General features: G+C 38.8%; 6 protein-coding genes and 3 non-coding genes across 13 annotated transcripts; 3 read left to right on the top strand and 6 right to left on the bottom strand.

Annotated features, from left to right (window-relative positions):
• Nucleotides 1-106: 106 nt before the first annotated feature.
• AT5G51195 (Ta11-like non-LTR retrotransposon) lies at nucleotides 107-1,269 on the top strand (the record flags this gene model as incomplete). Its single annotated transcript, NM_148117.1, has 3 exons — nucleotides 107-639; nucleotides 716-854; nucleotides 1,138-1,269. 3 exons carry the CDS (start codon nucleotides 107-109, stop codon nucleotides 1,267-1,269), a joined length of 804 nt encoding a protein of 267 aa, NP_680422.1.
• A 1,626-nt stretch (nucleotides 1,270-2,895) lies between these two features.
• AT5G51180 (alpha/beta-Hydrolases superfamily protein) lies at nucleotides 2,896-7,425 on the bottom strand. Of its 2 annotated transcripts, NM_124497.3 has the most exons (11): nucleotides 7,187-7,425; nucleotides 6,879-7,070; nucleotides 6,703-6,770; nucleotides 6,386-6,456; nucleotides 6,063-6,305; nucleotides 5,559-5,722; nucleotides 5,412-5,467; nucleotides 5,274-5,326; nucleotides 5,073-5,184; nucleotides 4,739-4,836; nucleotides 2,896-4,517 (listed from the first exon to the last, which is right to left on the bottom strand). In NM_124497.3, exons 2-11 carry the CDS (start codon nucleotides 7,013-7,015, stop codon nucleotides 4,446-4,448), a joined length of 1,074 nt encoding a protein of 357 aa, NP_568754.1. In that variant the 5' UTR covers nucleotides 7,016-7,070; nucleotides 7,187-7,425; the 3' UTR covers nucleotides 2,896-4,445. The 2 variants fall into 2 exon arrangements, with proteins under 2 accessions (NP_568754.1, NP_851167.1); NM_180836.3 differs by having other exon boundaries at nucleotides 6,879-7,425.
• On the top strand, nucleotides 2,938-3,902 carry AT5G51190 (Integrase-type DNA-binding superfamily protein). The gene has a single exon (NM_124498.2). The coding sequence runs from the start codon at nucleotides 3,002-3,004 to the stop codon at nucleotides 3,665-3,667; it is 666 nt and encodes a 221-aa protein (NP_568755.1). The 5' UTR covers nucleotides 2,938-3,001; the 3' UTR covers nucleotides 3,668-3,902.
• A 722-nt stretch (nucleotides 7,426-8,147) lies between the features above and the next one.
• Nucleotides 8,148-8,247, bottom strand: AT5G07735. Its single transcript, NR_143025.1, has one exon. It is a non-coding gene; the product is annotated as an other RNA (small nucleolar RNA).
• Nucleotides 8,248-8,323: 76 nt separating this feature from the next.
• Nucleotides 8,324-8,439, bottom strand: SNOR30. Its single transcript, NR_143341.1, has one exon. It is a non-coding gene; the product is annotated as an SNOR30; snoRNA (small nucleolar RNA).
• A 107-nt stretch (nucleotides 8,440-8,546) lies between these two features.
• Nucleotides 8,547-8,652, bottom strand: AT5G07725. Its single transcript, NR_143024.1, has one exon. It is a non-coding gene; the product is annotated as an other RNA (small nucleolar RNA).
• A 323-nt stretch (nucleotides 8,653-8,975) lies between these two features.
• AT5G51170 (U6 snRNA phosphodiesterase-like protein) lies at nucleotides 8,976-10,581 on the top strand (the record flags this gene model as incomplete). 4 transcript variants are annotated; one of them, NM_124496.3, is made up of 6 exons in its annotated part: nucleotides 8,976-9,201; nucleotides 9,298-9,390; nucleotides 9,574-9,820; nucleotides 9,899-9,995; nucleotides 10,093-10,158; nucleotides 10,272-10,581. In NM_124496.3, exons 1-6 carry the CDS (start codon nucleotides 9,045-9,047, stop codon nucleotides 10,467-10,469), a joined length of 858 nt encoding a protein of 285 aa, NP_568753.1. In that variant the 5' UTR covers nucleotides 8,976-9,044. The 4 variants fall into 4 exon arrangements, with proteins under 4 accessions (NP_568753.1, NP_001078743.1, NP_001331242.1 ...); NM_001085274.1 differs by having other exon boundaries at nucleotides 9,899-9,999; nucleotides 10,098-10,158; NM_001344924.1 differs by having other exon boundaries at nucleotides 9,658-9,820; nucleotides 10,272-10,469.
• Nucleotides 10,534-12,302, bottom strand: AT5G51160 (Ankyrin repeat family protein). Its single transcript, NM_124495.4, has 2 exons — nucleotides 11,592-12,302; nucleotides 10,534-11,518 (listed from the first exon to the last, which is right to left on the bottom strand). Exons 1-2 carry the CDS (start codon nucleotides 12,093-12,095, stop codon nucleotides 10,694-10,696), a joined length of 1,329 nt encoding a protein of 442 aa, NP_199929.1. The 5' UTR covers nucleotides 12,096-12,302; the 3' UTR covers nucleotides 10,534-10,693.
• A 132-nt stretch (nucleotides 12,303-12,434) lies between these two features.
• Nucleotides 12,435-15,462, bottom strand: AT5G51150 (Mitochondrial import inner membrane translocase subunit Tim17/Tim22/Tim23 family protein). The gene is made up of 8 exons (NM_124494.2): nucleotides 15,000-15,462; nucleotides 14,688-14,827; nucleotides 14,449-14,548; nucleotides 14,257-14,355; nucleotides 13,752-14,099; nucleotides 13,549-13,641; nucleotides 13,238-13,444; nucleotides 12,435-13,146 (listed from the first exon to the last, which is right to left on the bottom strand). The coding sequence occupies exons 1-8, from the start codon at nucleotides 15,339-15,341 to the stop codon at nucleotides 12,880-12,882; spliced, it is 1,596 nt and encodes a 531-aa protein (NP_199928.1). The 5' UTR covers nucleotides 15,342-15,462; the 3' UTR covers nucleotides 12,435-12,879.
• Between the last annotated feature and the right edge of the window lie 127 nt (nucleotides 15,463-15,589).

The raw sequence follows: 15,589 nt of genomic DNA, 5'->3' as shown, positions 1-15,589 counted from the left end.
GTTTGATTCTGGAGAGACTGCAATCATACGTTTCCAATATGAACGTCTTAGAAGAATTTGTAGTCGGTGTCTTCGTTTCACTCATCAACGGAATCATTGTCCTTACATGGTTCCTCTTCCTGCACCAAGAAATGATGGTAGAGGTCAAGACATGGCAGAAAGGACAAGAGCGGCTTTACATGAGGAGCTTTGCAGGTCGGATATGAATTCTCAATCACAACTGTCAGATGACTCCTTTCCTGCTCCTATAACTCCACCTCCAAGGACTGCTACCCCTCCTTTGAATTCTGCAGAGCTTGCAGCTGCAAGACTTTACCTGTTCCCTTCAAGAACAGCTACTCCTCAGAACTTGATGGTTGAAAAACCTCAAATGGCAACTCTTACACCACGTTTCAGGTCAGAATCTCATCTCTCTCCACCAATTGCAGATGAAGTCACTTCTAGATTTTCAAGAATTTTAGAGATTGGTGAATCATCAAGAAGAGCTGAGATTGGGGAAGGTTCCAGGCCAACTGAAGAAGGTGACTCATCTAAACGCAAGACCACACAAGTTGAACAGCCAGAGGCAGTTCGAAGGAATCAAAAGCAGAAAGTAACAGAGCTTAAAGAAGGAGGGATTCTGAAACCTCCAAAGAAGCGGTAACCACTCTAATTATTCTGTCATCACTTTTTGGCGTTAAACACCTTTTGGCAATGGTATGTTAGCTCAGTGAAGCAAGGGTTTGAATAATTGGTATGCTCAGGATTTTATTGGAGTATTTGCATACCTAATGGTTAGTGTGCAGCAATTCCGTTTGAATAGACTGGAGATTCAAGCAGAAATGGAATCTGAAGATGTAGCTGCAACCTTTTGGGTTATGTTCAATGGAGTCTTCATTCACTTTAGAAGATCCATGTTTTAACAATGTATGCTTTAACTTGTTAGTTAAGTTTGTAAGTGGAAGTTTCCACAGTTGTATCTTTTGCAACACTTGATCTATATAAAAAGTATCACTTTTTGTGAAAAAAAAAAAAAATATATTTAATTTGGATCGGTCACTAGCATTTTTTTGCCGATAATGTAAGAGGTTTGTTATGGTTGTTAAGCTTAAAAGATGGTGGTTCCGCCTTATAGAAGTGAAAGGTTTTAGATTTTAGATCGATGATGAAACTCACGATGACTTTTTTGCGTCTAGCAAGTCTGGATGGTGGTGTGATCGTGGTGATTTGGTTGTTGGGTTTAGGGATTTTTTTTACTGGGCAGCTATTTTAGGTTATTTGGAGAAGTGATCATTTATCGGTTTGAGACTATGTGGAGGCAAAATTGGAGTCGCCAGATACCTTTGATCGACGGCGTGAGTTGAATGCGAATGAATCTGGTCTAGTTTTCCAACACTAATCTTACTCCTTGTGTTTTCTGAACTTCAAAGATTTAACAAATTAACAGAAGTGGATGAATGAAACTGAAAACCCGAATCGAAACCAACCCAAAAAACCGGTTTGGGTCAAGTAGGATATAACTAATTTACCTATTGGATCCTATGTAATTGTAATCTTGGGTATCAGGTCGCTTCGGGTATTACCCGATACCCGAACGAGTAACCCGATTACCCAAAATTAGCTACACTTATATGGATAGAAGCTTTACTTACATCGGAAAATCGGACAATATTTTGGAAAATCTGATAATATTTCGGATAACTAGGTAAAAATTTCGGATAATCGGATATAATATCAGTTAATCAAGTAAAACTTCGAGTAATCAGGTACAATCAGATAGAAAAACATTTGAACTGAAAAGTACCGAGTTTATAGGTTATGAAATCTTAAATTCGACCCAAATCCGAATCGATACCAAACCCGTTTTTTATATATATCTTATTGGATCCTAAATTTCTTTACTTAAAAAAACCAAATCCGACATGCGTATCCAAATGTCGAGCACCTAGTGTAGGAGTTAGATTCTCATCCAATGTTTCTTATTTTGGTGGTAATTGTTTTAATGAAGTTAATTCTACCCTTAGCTCTTCTCCGCCTATGTTTGTAGGTCCTCTCGACCAGCACTTCTCCGACTTACCCGGTGTCCTTGGCATTTGTATCCATCTTGCGTTTCTGTATATTATTCGGGCCTATGCATGGTGACAAAAAATCTTGTATCTTTTTTCTTTTCATTGTTGTTCGTCAACAAGAATTTTTGAAGTAAGTAATTAAGACTTTTGTGATTAACCAACATTCGTGAAATGCTCCTCGTAAAACTTTTATTTCCAGCATTTTGTTTATACTCTTGTGGGGGCCGGAGTTTTTCAAAGCTTGACCATGAATTTATTGAACATCTTCTAATCTGATTTATTTGGCAAGTTGTTCTATATAACTTGCATGCAGGAAATTCAAACTTTCATTGTTCAAAATAGGCAAGTTGGTCTATATAAACAACAAAGAAACAAAAATGAAGTAACTTAAATTGAATAAAAGTTTCAAACAATTAAACGAAAAAAAACATAAGTTTCAAATATTGCGGCCAAATCATATAATCCACAGTGTGCCCAAACGAGAATCCAAGGCAGCAATACCATCTAACATAGGCACATAGTCAAGTGGACACATACACATTCGTGCATCCACCTTTTCCAAAATATAACTAAACTTTACCCTTAAAAGTAAGAAAAAAGTGTCAATTTTTCTTTCAAATATCTCTCAGAAAAACATTTTTAATTTGTGTCTGGGATATGAAGAAGCCTGGAAATAGACAATAGCTATGATGATGGACCCTCGCAAGAAAAAGACATAGCCACAAATCCTTCATTATCTTAAAATAATAAATGATAGAGTAGTCCACTTGCCACACTCCAAAGCAACAATAGAACTAAACAAGTCAAAACAATTGAAAAGGATCCTTCCTCTCTCCAACCCAAGAAGCTAGCTACGAAACCTCTCAATCCCACTTTTATATATAACCTCCAATCTCAAAAACCAAAATCCATAATCAAAACCACAAAGAAGACTCCAACATAATTCATCATCTATGGCTTCTTCACATCAACAACAGCAAGAACAAGACCAGTCAGCTTTAGATCTCATAACCCAACACCTTCTTACTGATTTCCCTTCCTTAGACACCTTTGCCTCCACCATCCACCACTGCACCACCTCAACTCTAAGCCAACGCAAACCACCTCTTGCCACTATAGCAGTTCCTACTACTGCACCGGTGGTTCAAGAGAATGATCAAAGGCATTACAGAGGCGTCAGGAGAAGACCATGGGGTAAGTATGCGGCTGAGATCAGAGACCCAAACAAGAAAGGTGTTCGTGTCTGGTTAGGCACTTTTGACACAGCCATGGAAGCTGCAAGAGGTTATGACAAGGCAGCTTTTAAACTACGAGGAAGCAAAGCTATTCTTAACTTCCCACTTGAAGCAGGAAAGCATGAGGACTTGGGAGACAACAAGAAGACTATTTCTTTAAAAGCAAAGAGGAAGAGACAGGTGACGGAGGATGAAAGCCAGCTGATCAGCCGTAAAGCTGTTAAGAGGGAAGAAGCTCAGGTTCAGGCTGATGCTTGTCCATTAACGCCATCAAGTTGGAAGGGGTTTTGGGACGGAGCAGACAGTAAAGACATGGGAATATTTTCCGTGCCTCTGTTATCTCCTTGTCCATCTCTTGGACACTCTCAACTCGTAGTTACTTAAGCTTCAGAGGGTCAAACTGGAAAAAATCAACATTGGATTGTTTTCAAAGCTTCTAGATTAGCTGATTGTAAAAAAATGTTTTACTATATTCATTCATTCTTCTTAAATGCAATTCTTTCTACCCTTCCTTAAACGAGCTCAAACTTACAAAAACTTAGGGAGGTCTTAAACCAACAAACCTGTCTTTGCTAGATCACTATCAATGTCCAGCCTAAAGAGATACAGAATGTTCAAGACGCACAAATAGAAGAGAAAACTAATGCTCCACCAGAGCTTCGACTTCCAGATGTACTTGATGCTAAGGTTGTAACATGTTCACGTCATACAACATGGCAAGATTACGTAGACTATTTCAAGTCACCAAATCAAAGGAAACAACCAGAGAGAAATACTGAAGATGAAAGTGTACTGATTGCATTTTAGTCCTTCACCCTGAGAATGTTAAGACGTTGATTATCAAATGACACCACAAACTCAGTCGGTAGGAATTCTTCCAAGTAAAAAAAATATATAGGCACAAAGCTTCCATTGCAAAATATTTGTGAATACATGATACAATTGAATTGAACAATTTGCTTTGCTAATACCATGTATCAAATACATTGGTCATAATTGACGTCTTGCTACCTGTGCAATTACAGACAAAATGAGATGATTTTATAGTGTAAACAACTACGTGACATATAAACGTCCAGCTGGAAAATTGTTGCTCTACTATAAGAAATTTGAGTCCTTAATGTCGTGTCCCAAACTCTTGGGTGATGAAAAGTTTACTGATTTAAGCATGGAAATGATCGATGATATGCTCTATGACATCTGCTCCTTCTATATGCATATCTTCATTTTTAACCTGTAAACGGCATAACACAGACTATTAGACTTTATGGTTTTACTAGAAAGTATGTGGAGATTAATCCTATCAAAATGAATGAACAATATGTTATCGTTCAATGTATATAACAACAGAAAGATAACTATCAAGAGAGGATGCAATTAAAAAGCCTTAGGTGTGAGGATAAACAAATGTTATATCTTAAGACACATGAGGTATGGCAGGTGAGAGTGAGAGACCTGTATAACACTATGGGCAGCAAACCTCTGCCTGCTACTGTGAAAGCTAACATCAACTTTTTCCCATGAGACAGAGGAGAGGCCTTTGATCATTTCTTCTGCACAATTGACGAGGCACTACGTTATTATATACATCATGATGCATATGAATAAGAAAGCAGAAGCACAGCATATGGTAGATCATCAACATATGAATTTGTACTGAACACTTCTTTTACCAGCTAATAAGATCTAAAGCATAGAAAGTAGAAATAGAAATAAGAGAAGTGAGCATTAAGTTCTACAAAATCACAGATAAATGCCTAAACGGTCAGTGCAACAAGTGCACGCTAACCTTCTATGTCGTCTGAATGATTCTCGCCTTCTGGTATGTCCTCCATATCACATGCCTTGCAGAGTTCTTCGTAAACAATATGAGGATACTTCTCATTCAGAGAATCTTCCCACTGGTAAACAAGAAATTATTCATTTATCAGAGAGAACTATTATATCAAAATCCTGAACCAAATCAAGTAATCCAGTCAGAGTCAGATACCTTAGGCAATTCACTGTCACGTCTAATGGATGCCGTCTTCCAGCCAACAACGTCTATTTAGATCTAGTGAAGGAAAAAAAAAATGTAATGTCTGATGCTAACAAGGACATTTCTACAAGTAACACACATAAAGGATACGATCATGGCCCACATTTGAATAAGCCACCCGCCTTTTGAAGGCTCGCAGTGCAGATCTGCAATTGAGGAAAACATTTTCTAGTGAGACATTATCGAGACAAAGTTAGGTAAACTAACTTGTGACAAATGGGACATAGAGTGGCACACATGAAATGACAATCATCGGTATCTTCCACCATGCGTCGAAGCAATGGTGGTTTTCCCTCTTCTTCATCCTTCAAGAAAAGGTGACGGCCCGTTCTTTTAAATATCCAGTGGATAATGAGACCTGCAACTTTCTCAATGGAAGAAAAACCAAAGAGAAACGGAACCTGGAAGAAAACAATAAATTGTTATAATGAGAATAATATCCAGACATAAGTGAAATGGTAATTCAATCATACAACCAGATTTGCATAGTTCAAGAAAGCAGTTGTCAGTCATAACTTATATACATTACCCTGGTGGAAAGTTAGGTAAACAGAGTGCCAGGTTTTTAGTAGCAAATATTAAGATAGCAAACAAGTTATGTTTCCTAATTTTGTTCATTTTTTTAACACTCACCAGAACCATGTTATGCAATGAAAGTTGTAGAAGAAAATTCGTTTCAAACAAGTTTAATAGACGATTTAGCAAAGTCAATGCACTACGCATGTACACAAGTAGAGTTACCTGTTTATTACCCATTGAACCCAAATGTGGTGTAGCTACAGTAATAAAATTCATAGCCTCGAGTCCACATATTGTGCCTTTGGGAGTCTCTTGACTACTGTCCGCTACCGAGTCTTTAACATCTTCCTGATTAGCGGGCTTGTACAATTTCCCAATTGCATATCTTGCTGCAAGCCCTCCCAAAGAATGTGCAACAAAGGAGATTTTACAGATATTTGGTTTTCTCTGAATAATATCAAGAACCTGACATGCATTTTCGTTACATCAAACAGAGTCCAACTCCACAAATGTAAATAAAAGAGGACCTATATGTGACGCCTTACCTCAGCTGCTAGACGTTCACCCATTACATCCACACCATCTAGAGTAAGCGCAGACACATTCTTTTCACTACCTGCTTACAAAAGGTAAGATCATAAGAATCTTGGAGCAATAAACCTAGCATCATAAGAATCTTAGAATTTAAAGATAATTGCCAGTGACACAGACCCAATAGTAGCAAGAAATGGAAAACAGAACCTATTAATAGCTGAATGATTAGATAAAGGGTCCACTAACTAAGTTTAATTCTGAAAAAGGAAACTAATTTCAATTTTGGAACTTTGTAAATCATCATTAATCAAAGCGCAAGACAACTTACAGTGAACAAAGACTTTGTCTGGCATCTTTTTGACGAACTGCTCAGCTCCAAACTTCCAATCATCCGTACTGCAGTTCTCAAGAACAATTCTCATTATTGAGATTTTGGCGAATTGCATAAATATATCAAGTAAAACAGAACAATCAAAATTCTCAACTCCATCAAAGTTTGTTTACCTTCCCAAGATCCCATGGACCATAACGACAAGGTGATCAGCGGAAGAAGAATCAGAATTCTGACAACTCCAAACATCAAGGCTACCATCAACAGATTCCGCCTTGCAAAGACCGTTTTCCTCCTCGTGCTTCTCCATGGGATCCAAATTTCAATCGAATCCGATCAGATCAGATCCAATTACAGCACAAACACTGCTTCCAACCACCCAATTTGAAATCGTGGATCAGAAATGGTGGGAATTAGAGTTGAGGATAGGATTTGGTAAAAAGTAGAAAGTGTGAAGTGGGAATGAAGAGAGAGTACGTACGAAGCAGACTTGCCAGAGAAGGAAACGGAAGGAAGAAAACACGACAAAATGTAACGTGGAAGTAAGTAATCGTGACGTGAAGTCGGCTTCGATAGAGATACCGACTTCCTGAGAACAAACTCTCTCCCTCTACGCCTTTGCTTTTTTCTTAATTTGGGGAAAACAAACAAACAGGATAACTTTGACTTTTTTCCTCTTCTTAACAACAAAATAATATCTTTGACTTTACTGGTTTCAAAACGTAATCAACTGGATCCCGTTATTCCGTTACAACGGAACTCTGCTAAGTACTGAACTGTATTAAACTGTTAATTATACGGAAGTTACAAATTACCATAGTAACTAAACGTTTTGGATTGCCGGTCTTTGGATTTTTCTTTTTCTTCAACTATACCAATTTTTGATTAAGACTAAAAAGTTCATACAATCTGACTACCTTTGAATCACTAACGGTGATAACAAAGTTTGTGACCAATACTTTTGTATAATATATTTTTTACAGGTTTTTTCGAATCAATTTTAAGTCCCCAGCCTTCGTCATTGTAGGCAAATTGGGTGCTCGTTGGAACATCGTTGGTAACTGCCATTAGTTTCTAAGATATCTGACGACTGCTCTTTAACAAGAACACGCCAATGTTTATGACCAAATGCTTTCAAATCAATACACAGGGATCGATTACTTCGGATTCAACTAGGTACGGGCACTAGATAAAATAGATAATTTCATACATTAATTTGATATTCTCAGTGTCAAAACAATGTTTTCAGAATTGGCAGACTAAATTATCTATTTGTTCGAATATGGATGTCCTAATCATATTCGAACAAATAGATAACTATTTTGTGTCGTGTTCAATAGACATTTAATCAGACAACTATTTTGAATGTATTAGTCAATTCTTCCGATTAAACTTTACTCGTAGTTTGTCATTAAACTGAAGCAAATCACAATTGAACAAAGTTAGATTCAGAAGCTAACAGTTGTAACTTCACTTGGAGATGCACATAGTATCTCTCAGATCAAGTGTTGGATTAGATTAATTTTGCTTCATCATTATCTACCATCTAAATTCGTTTTTACTGAATAGAAAACCAAAAAACAAACTCTTATAAACTATTTATGGGGATTAAGGGGATAACTCAGTAGTGGCTAGTGATTTAGGTTCGATTCTGCCAGCAATTCTCTTCAGCTTAATCAGAAGAGGGAGCTGTACATCCTCATCGTAATCTCCAAAATCCCCATCATCATTAAAAAAGCGCAAACACCGATTTCAAAATCGATAAAAACGTATAAATCGATTACCAGAGAATTTCAAATTCGAAAACGCAAACAAATCAGAATCAAATGAAAAGAGAGGAAGGCTCAGATCAGCGGGGTTATCGACACAGAAACGACTCAACCAATAAATTGGAAGAAACGCCTAATTCCGGTCTGTTGAGCTTGAAATTTCCGAGTCATCACTGCCAATCTCCCTCTCTCGATTAGAGAATTATAAAGAAACTTAAAAACTATCAATCATCCAAAAAGACCCATAAAAACGACGATTGAATAACAGAAGAAGAGAACCCTAGATGCTATTGAATACTGATAATGATGAAACCTCCGGCGATTGGTGTCTAATTTATAGGGAACGTAATTAGGGTTTTGCTTTGATCTTCGGTGAAGGCCCATTCTCGGCCCGTTAATGGTTTCCGAATTGTGCTGCTTTGTCTTCGCGGATGGTTCGGTTTATATTCGGTTCGCTTTAATTTGGTTATATTAGAATCATTTTGGTTTAATCTGGTTTATGCTTGAAAATGAAATCTGGTTTAAATAGTTTCTCTGTTTGGTTTTTCTGTTTTAATTAATTTACGGGCAATGGAAGCATTGAGAGCGTCCTACGGCGACTCTTCATCGGATTCCGATACCGATGATCTTTCTCCGGCGAGTCCCGTTACTGCAAATTCTGGAGAGAAAGATTCGATTTCCTTGCCTCCTCCACCGCTTGCGCTTCTCGATTCCATTGTATCCACAGGTGAAGATGCTCATCAATTGTCTCTGTGATTGTTCCTCAATCAAATTCTTAGAGATTTCACTCATCACTTATTTTTTATTTCGTCTGAACTTGAAGGTTCACTGGATTTCTTCTCAACAGAGCCTGGAGTTCGTGTAAGAAACTTTCCTCATGTCGATGGAAATTACGCTTTGCACGTTTACGTACCTGGTATTTGTTCATTTCGTAGCTTAAAATTTCTGAGAGTTTCGAGGTTTTTGAATTCTGAAGTGGTTGTTTAGTATAAGAGGATACGTATGTGTTTGAGAATGTATTGATGAAGTGCAGGCCTGATGAAGTGTATCACTTGTCTTTCTCTTTCACTCATTGTTTATTTTGTTTTTGGGATTCTAGTTTGTATACCTCCACTGCCAAAGAAGGAGATTGTATGTTTTTTAAAGAAGGTTGCATCAGTTGTTCCTCATCTTCATTTGGTAGAGGCTGATGTGCCACTCAGCATTCTATGCAAGGATGATCAGAAGTTTGAGCGTGCCTTGGGGAGAGAGTTCCACATAAGCTTAGGAAGAAACGTTCCACTACGTGTTCATCAGATTAACTCGGTGATTTCTATGCTTCGGCAAAAGCTTCAGTTGCAGAAGAGGTAAGATCATTTCTTGCCTACCATACTACCCAAATTACGATGGGGTTTGTGAATTGTTTTCCGTTCTGTTTTTGACAGATACTTGATAGATTTCAATAAGTGGGAAGTCTTTGTGAATGATGACCATACTCGCTCTTTCCTTTCTTTGGAAATCACTACTTCAGGACTATCCGAGGTATGTTGTACAACAAGAGTTAACCTTGAATGTTGGATTTTTGCATACTCAGTACCTTGTGTTAGATATTGTACTGATTATCATATCCTTAATTCAGATAAGTAAGCAAATTGATGCTGTTAATGAAGTTTACAAGCTCCACAATCTGCCGGAGTTCTACAAGGTCCACTTGCTTTTCTATATAGTACTTTACAGCTTGATTGTATTTTACTGTTTAGCCAATGAAAATCGTCATGGACACTTATCCCATCGAGTCTGCTTCAATTTTTCTTTTAGGATCCGCGGCCGCATATATCCTTGGTCTGGGCGTTGGGTGATATTAGAACTTCCCTAAAGGGAGCTGTTGACGTGGAACTTAGGAAGCTTAGAGCAGGTGGTTGTGTGCAGAATCGTATCTTCACCTCTAAGTTTTGTGGGATCGAGTGTAAGATAGGAAACAAAACACACAAAATATGTAAACTCCCAGATGAATAAGAAAATCTCAAATTTCTGTGTTTGCAGACCAATCAGGTATGCATTTGTAACGACATAGAAGGATGAGTTGATCTGTGTTCTTGGGTATTCCATAATATATGTCTCTTCATAGAAAAAAGTCTCCATATATCATAATATCACTCGTAATAACATTGGTGATTTCTGGACAATGCAACAACAAGTCCTTGTGATTTGAAATAAGGTAGATATTGAACTGGCTACTATTATGTTACAAAACGTTTACATGAAAGTGAAATCATGGAGCAAATTTTTTGTGACCTGGAGTCCAAGAAGTGAGCGAGCATACCAATAGGGTTCTCGAGCAACCTCATCAAACCCGGGGTGGTAGCAGCGAGGATGGATGTGATGAGAATGCAGTAAAGCTTGACATGATCAGGTGCAATGCTGGCCATGGTTGTGTTGTGCGAGAAATACATAGCAATCATACAGATCTGAAGCTGGAACCGCAATGGGAACCCGAGGGTGAGAATGTTGAGCATAGACAGTGAAACCGAAAACCCAATTGTGTTGAAGAACACAAACAAAGTGAAAGCAACTCCATTGAAGGTCCCCATGATAGATTGCCCTGCTGTATGAGCTTGTTGATTTGTAGTATTCACATTCGTTGTGTTCTGGGATACAGCAGGTATTGAGCTATCTTGCCAGGTTCCACCTGGTGGGGTCAAGCTGGCCTGAAACGTGGCTGTGGCGACTAGTGAAGCCACCACTAGTAATGCGCTACGTGCTTCTGATGGTGAGTCTCTGTGCTTTTTGAAAGTGAAGTACTTGACAAGTTCTTTATGGCTTTGGGACTTCATTGTTCTCTCTTGGCATGTGGAAGTAGAAGTGGTTCTCTCGACATTAGTAGTGCCAATGTCTCGCCCTCTCTGAGCTCCAGCTTCGATGAGTTTCTCATAGATTTCTCTATCGCCAGCTTCGCTCGGAAACATAACCAGCAAATCCATCGCTGATAGACCCATCTTGTTCATAGCATTCACCTCAAATGACCTTGATTCTTCTGGTATTGCCTGAACCAACACTTCAATCACCTGTAGGCAAAAGAAAAACAGAGTTTGATTCCACTGGAAGAAAACTATTTAACCGCAACTTAATTCGTCGTACCTGGCGATTTTTTCTCCAGGTTGCAAGATGAAGAGCAGTGTTACCCTGTTCATCTTTCTTATTCAACACATCAAATCGATTTGTCTCTGTGATCAACTCAACAATGGCTATGACTGCTTCGATCTCTAGGTGCAGAACAGCAAGATGCAAAGCAGTTTGACCTTGTACGGTCTCGTCTTCTAAACAATCAACACAGCTCGCTACAATCTCTCTGATCACATCGATTTTCCCTCTCATCGTTGCCACATGTAGAGGAGTCTTTCCATCTCTATCTTTTAAGCGGCAAAGCTTCTTTTCAACCCCCAAAGTTGCCCTCACAGTCTCTACTTGTCCGGCTGCCGCAGCTGCATGAAGAGGGCTAAACCCGTTTTTGTCCAAGTCAAAGACTGACCGCTGCCTGAGAATCTTTCCGGCGACGACATACTCTTCACTCCTTGGGTTGAAGGAGTTATAGAGAGGATCAGAGACGATCTCCTTCGGTAAATGAGTCTCAAAAGCATCCATTTTGGTGATGATGCAGAAGAAAGAGAGAGAGAAGATCGAGTTGAATATACAATGAAGGTGTGTACCATCACGACGCTTGTTTGAAATTTTCTATTACAAAACTCCCTTTGACATTTGACTTTGTAGCATATGAAGTATTCCTTAAAGTGGAACAAATGCTTACAAGTGTCAGTTGTTTGCATTACTTTATCTTTTGATTTTCTGACCCTGAGATCATCGTATGTGCAAATTCATATCCGCTCCGACCAATACAGATGAAATTTCAACAATTTGAGTAATACAATAGTTTTTGGGTATGAGAGTCAAATCTTAGACGAATTGACTTTTTTTCCATCGGTTGAGAGAACTTGCATTAGGAAACTAAACAAAACTGTGTTTTTCTTGAAGTGAGTTTTTAAGCAATAGATCAAGATTATAACAAGACAAAAAGGAATATATCTAGTGATCTGTTTCAAGTTTCAACACTGTGTTGGTGTTAACAAATCAAGACAGCTTGACTCGCTTGCCATAAATCTTCTTCATTCTGCTACTTCTCATTGAAATAAAGAAGAGACAGTGGAGTTGTTGTTATTACGTGAAAGAAAATAAAAAACAGGCTCCTAAATCCTATGAATCACTTCAATCTCTTAAGTTTTCTGTGTGGAGGAACCCTTTCTTTCTGGAAAGTTTCACATTAACTTCCTGAAACACAATCAAAATCATGATTCCGTAAAGGGTCCTTTTTGGTTTGCTCAATTTCAACGTCAGGTGCTAATATAGTATCAGACAGCTTCTGCTTATACTTCTAAAGACCGGGAATTGCTTCCAAGTTATACTTTTCTTCGGCTTTCGGAGTTTCGCCTTCTCGGCTCTCCTGCGTTTTCGGTTTCTTCAATGCATCTAGGGTCTGGAGATAAGAATAGGACGAACTATGAGGGTATTTGCTGCTAGGATTGCTTATTTGGCTAGCAAGAAACCGACGGATGAGTCCCCTCAGAAACGGAGCCATTGTATCAGGTTCATATTCGAGGTAGTACATTATTCCTCCCATGCATCCACAGAATAAAGCCACCTGTTTCCATTAATTGTATAAAACATCAGTTCCATTGCTCAAAGGGGAAGAAAGTTGGAAATAACAAAAGTGGTTTGTAATTGTATTGTACCTCAGCATTTTTAATGTCGGGAAGAAGGTGGCGATTAACAAGTATCTCCCACAGAGAATCTCCTGCTCGGGGAAGAACATATAGAGCAAGCTCAGAGCGTCTCGGTTTCTTCTCCAGCATAACTGAGAGGGCTGCTGCACCACCCGCAAACCAATAAACGAGCTTGTGGTCTTTGGTTGCAACTTTTCTATGGGCACATATGAAAGCCTAATGCAAATGGGATGAAGGCACATACATTTGGGAATGGTTTTAGGAAACTATGTGAATTGTATGAAATGAGGGGACACAAATCAAATGTAAAAACCAGCTACCTGAAAAATCCCAACAAAAGCAGACAAGAAGGACGTCGATCTAACTGAATCTCTGATTGCAAGCCAAGATGTCCGGTAAGGAGAAGCCATGAACTGAAATGAAAGTGTAGGATGGCATCAGAAACTACATATCATGTCTGACTAATGCATAAACCATAGGAATCTAAAAGACTGAAACGGCAAATATTGAGGGACAGTCTTACTTTTTGTAGGTGTAGAACAACATATGGGACAAAAGTCAGGGAGAAATATAATGGAAATGTTTTCTTGAATGTAGCTGACATTGCATTAGCATTTTGGGCCAGACACGAGTTAGTGTTTGGATGAATAGCTGCACAGGGAATGATGGAAGCAAACTCTTCCACCTTCACGTCGCTTGCTTCGTTTTTACTAGAAATATAGGCTGACAAGGAGGCTACATCAATTGGACCACCTCTGCAGCACTCTCTTACAGCTTGGTAGACAGGCCTTGCAACTGGACCAGTCTTCTGAATAAATTCTCTATATGATTTTGGCAAGGTTTCAGGACGCATTATAAAGGAATACATAACCTGCACCGACCTCATTGCAACAAAATTAGCTTGCTGACCATAATCACTACCAAATCACATTGGAGAGAATACGTATGGTACACAAAAATGTCTTTCAACGTCTATACTATCTCCATTACTAACTAGAACAGGAAGAAAAGAGAAGAATCTCAAATACCTGAGCACATGCAAGAGAAAAAAGTAACGAATCTCCATGTCTCCAATGGCTACCCCAAAGATGGAACTTGTTCTTTGACTTAGCGGAATTATAAGCCGCCTATTAATAAGAGAAAAAATCAGACTCCGAAAAAAACATCTGTGTGGTGATATTACTCTGTACGACAGACAATACTATGACCATTAGATGTACCTGGCCTAATCTAGCCAAGAGGTATAGAGCAAGTGTGCGACGCTGGTTGGAATCATCTAAAGCCAAGATAGACAAACCCGCAACTGAACCTGCTAAGACTCTGCTCCACCCTTAATCAAAGTCATAATAAGGAATATACTTTTCAAGCACTATGCACAAAGTAAAAAGTAGAAGCATTATAAGAAAAGAGATACAACAATCGAAATCTTAGGCAACACAAATAAATAAAATAAACTTACGAATTCAATGGCGTCTCTTTCTTTCTCCACTTCCTCAAACAGCATCTAAGGGCATGATACGAGCCAGTAAAGCCACCAAAAAGTAGACCAATACGACATGCTTCCTCCCTAACTATCAAATCTTTCTCTGAAACAAGTTGCTGCAACCATTGTTCACGTGTGAGTGAATCGCATATACAATGATAAGTCAATAACACATTGGCCATAGTTTCAAAACAACCGTATCAAATGGAACACTAAAGCAGAGACTCGTAAGACTCTAAATCTCCAGAAATTGCCACAAAAACAAATTCCAATTCATCAATTCCTCACCTTAAGATCGAGAAGAGACGAATAAGACTGTCCCCTAGCGAGCTTAAAAGCGCGAAGAAGAATCCCGATCCCAACTCTAACACCATAAGAGAGAAGAAAGCTCTGACATAAATTCCCAATGGCATTGGCGACGCAAGAAACGTCAGCGTGATCACACAATTCCGCGTGAGATCCACGCGCCGCAGAGCGTTGTCTACGCTGAAGCTCCGCCATGGCATCGCGTAGCCTCTCCTCCGCTTCTCGAAGCCGGCGCTCAGCCTCCGAGCTGTCTTGAGATAAAGGAGAAATCGGTGGAGGCGAAGAAGAAGGATCTAAATCCGGCTTGGAGAACGAAGAAGGCATCGTCAATTAAAAGGAATTGAAATCGGAAAGCTTCTCAAGCTCGTTTGCTTAAAGGAAATGAAATGATGCAATCAGAGAAAAATGTTGGGAGCAGTGAGGAAGAAGCCGATGGGGATATGCTATGACACGTCATTTCTTTATGATTTTTGATTTGTTTCTTATTTTCTTTTTTGGAAAATAATCCAAAAGATTTATTTTTTACCATAAAGCAGAAAGTGTGCGGGTGCGGTTGCGGTTGCGGGAGTTTG

This window comes from Arabidopsis thaliana, chromosome 5 (assembly GCF_000001735.4).
Source record: "Arabidopsis thaliana chromosome 5, partial sequence".
Lineage (NCBI taxonomy): Eukaryota > Viridiplantae > Streptophyta > Magnoliopsida > Brassicales > Brassicaceae > Arabidopsis > Arabidopsis thaliana.
The sequence above is the reverse complement of the archived record's forward strand: the minus strand, read 5'-3'. Positions and strand labels throughout refer to the sequence as shown.